At 42.0% G+C, this 2,644-nt stretch overlaps 1 protein-coding gene across 1 annotated transcript in view; it reads right to left on the bottom strand.

Moving 5' to 3' along the window:
- Positions 1–337, bottom strand: part of LOC126983834 (uncharacterized) — a 1,931-nt gene extending 1,594 nt beyond the window's left edge. Inside the window, exon 1 of the mRNA XM_050836965.1 lies at positions 311–337. Coding sequence (XP_050692922.1) covers positions 311–337 — 27 coding nt within the window. The remainder of the gene's footprint in view (positions 1–310) is intronic.
- Positions 338–2,644: the final 2,307 nt, after the last annotated feature.

The raw sequence follows: 2,644 nt of genomic DNA, 5'->3' as shown, positions 1-2,644 counted from the left end.
CCTTTACAGATATAGAGTATATTTGGTATTAGTATTAGGATTGTTGATGTATTGTTAGGTGTCTTGGTTCAGGTTAACGTTGCTCCTTGTATTGTGCTTATTATTATTTACGATATCTTTCATTAAAAAAAATCTAATCTTGCATTCATTCGCTAGGTTGTTGTGAACTGTTGCCCATTTTGAACGCCGAGAACTTGGTCTTTTCTCGCGGTGCAGTTTCAAGGGAAATTTTCTGCGATGACATCGGAATGACTGAAGTGTTCGCTCATCATTGTTTCCAATACTTGAGGTGAACCATAAATGAAAATACCAATATGAAGTATTGTGTCGAGACCATAAAAACGGAAGCTACTTAAGTAAAAATTGTGGATCTACGTCGCAACGGTACACACACACACACACACACACACACACACACCGATGCCGTGGCGAGGTCAGCGGGACTTGACACACACCGCACCCTCAAAGGCAATCACCCTGACGCCGCTGCCCCAGCCGCCTTGATATTGTCCTGAACGGCGGCGCCTCGGCTCTCTTTGTAGTACCTTTTATCTTCATCTTCCTTGAGGTCTACTCATCGGTGTTATCACTCACGTCGTATCGCTGTTGTTAACTGAGGAGGTGTGTGCTTTCTCTGTACTGCCCACTGATTAACGTTGTTTGGTTTACATTCATTTTCATTGTTCGATACATTTTACCTTAAAATACTGGAACATGAAGGATCCCGCCGCCAGCCTCCAGGGCAGATCATCTTGGGCCACCAGGTCAGCGAGAGAGTCGATGGGGATTATGACCCGAGGCACGGTGAGCATGGCGGTCAGGATGCCGCCGTAGCAGGACATGAACACCAGGGACGCCAGCAGCCACGTGGTGACCAGCACACGACCTGCATCATGCTGCGGCATCCACATGGAACCTGAGGGTTCGACAGGAGTAGCGGGTGGCGGGGAGGACAGGAGGCGGCGGGACATGAACTAAAAACAAGTTTGTAGCAATATGTTTTGGTTCACATTTGCGGCGGCGAGACTCACTCTCCTGCGTGAAAGCCTTGAGGCCCCATAGGGCGGCCTTGGCCAGGGTGTCACGACTCTTGGTGCTGTAGAGGCGCGCCTCCGTCGCCACCATCAGCGCCAGCACCAGCACCACCGATACCAGACTCAGCAACATCAGCAGCCACACCTGAGGCGCCGATCGTCACGCATGAATATGTATATATATATATATATATATATATATATATTATATATATATATATATATATATATATATATATATATATATATATATATATATATATATATATATATATATATATATATATATATATATATATATATATATATATATATATATATATATATATATATATATATATATATATATATATATATATATATATATATATATATATATATATATATATATATATATATATATATATATATATATATATATATATATATATATATATATATATATATATATATATATATATATATATATATATATATATATATATATATATATAAATCGCTGTTGGATCTATTCTGACAGCATTCCGTAGGAATAAGAAACACAAGTAAAACAGGAATGAACAAGAAAAGAATGAAAGGCCTCCTGCCTCGGCCTTACCAGGAAGGTGAAGGGCATGAGGAGGCCCGCCATGTTGGTCTGCACAGTGGGCCGCACCATGAGGATGGCCATGTTGACGCTGAAGAAAGGGAACGAGAAGTCGCACACCTCCTCCCGCTGGTGGGACACAAAGAAGGGGCCCAGCGACGCCTCCACATCCTGGCGGGCAAGGCGCGTCACTCCTGGCGGCTCAAGGCTTGTTATGGGCCTGTCCACTGGATATTTCTTTTAATTTATTCACTCGTGTCATTATAACTATTTCACTTCTGTCCTGGAATGATATCCTGAAGAAAGGTTATTATACGTATCCAACTAGCCTACTGTATCGCTAATGTTTTGGTGCGATGTGAATAAATACAAATTATATCTGACCGCTAAAGAGAGTAAGGCTTATCAGGGCCAGGAAGGTGTTCAGGGAGTAATAGACATTTATTCGAGGTTAAGACGTCCTCGCTTCTCCAGGATTTTGCAAGAAAGGTAAGAAATGTGACCGGCGTCTTGAGCACTTGTTCTCCCGTGGGCGCGGGTTTTGACCTCGCCAAGTACTCACCCGCCGCTGGAGGAAGCCCATGAGTCCATTCCAGGTGCCATTAGCGTTCGGTGCTCCCCACAAGCCGTCAGGAGGCGTGACCAACTCGTACCTGGCGAAGGGAACACCGTAGGACGTGTTTGTGCGCTCTCTCTCTCTCTCTCTCTCTCTCTCTCTCTCTCTCTCTCTCTCTCTCTCTCTCTCTCTCAAAATGTCAATCTATCTATCTATCTATATATCTATCTATGGCTTTTTAATTTGTATATTTCTGCTTATCTACTCTTATCTATCTGTTGATCTATCTATGTGTTTGTCTGGCTATCTATCTGCTCAACTATCTGTCTATCTATCTATTTATCTATGTATCTCTTAATATGTATTTCATTCTTGGGCATGTTTTCTGTGTGTGTATGTATGTATGTTTATATGTATGTATGTATGTATGTATGTATGTATGTATGTGTACGTCTGTATTTAGGTATC

Source organism: Eriocheir sinensis, chromosome 55 (genome assembly GCF_024679095.1).
Source record: "Eriocheir sinensis breed Jianghai 21 chromosome 55, ASM2467909v1, whole genome shotgun sequence".
In the NCBI taxonomy this organism is placed as follows: Eukaryota; Metazoa; Arthropoda; class Malacostraca; order Decapoda; family Varunidae; genus Eriocheir; species Eriocheir sinensis.
Note: the sequence above shows the minus strand (reverse complement) of the source record. Positions and strands in the feature narration are given on the sequence as shown.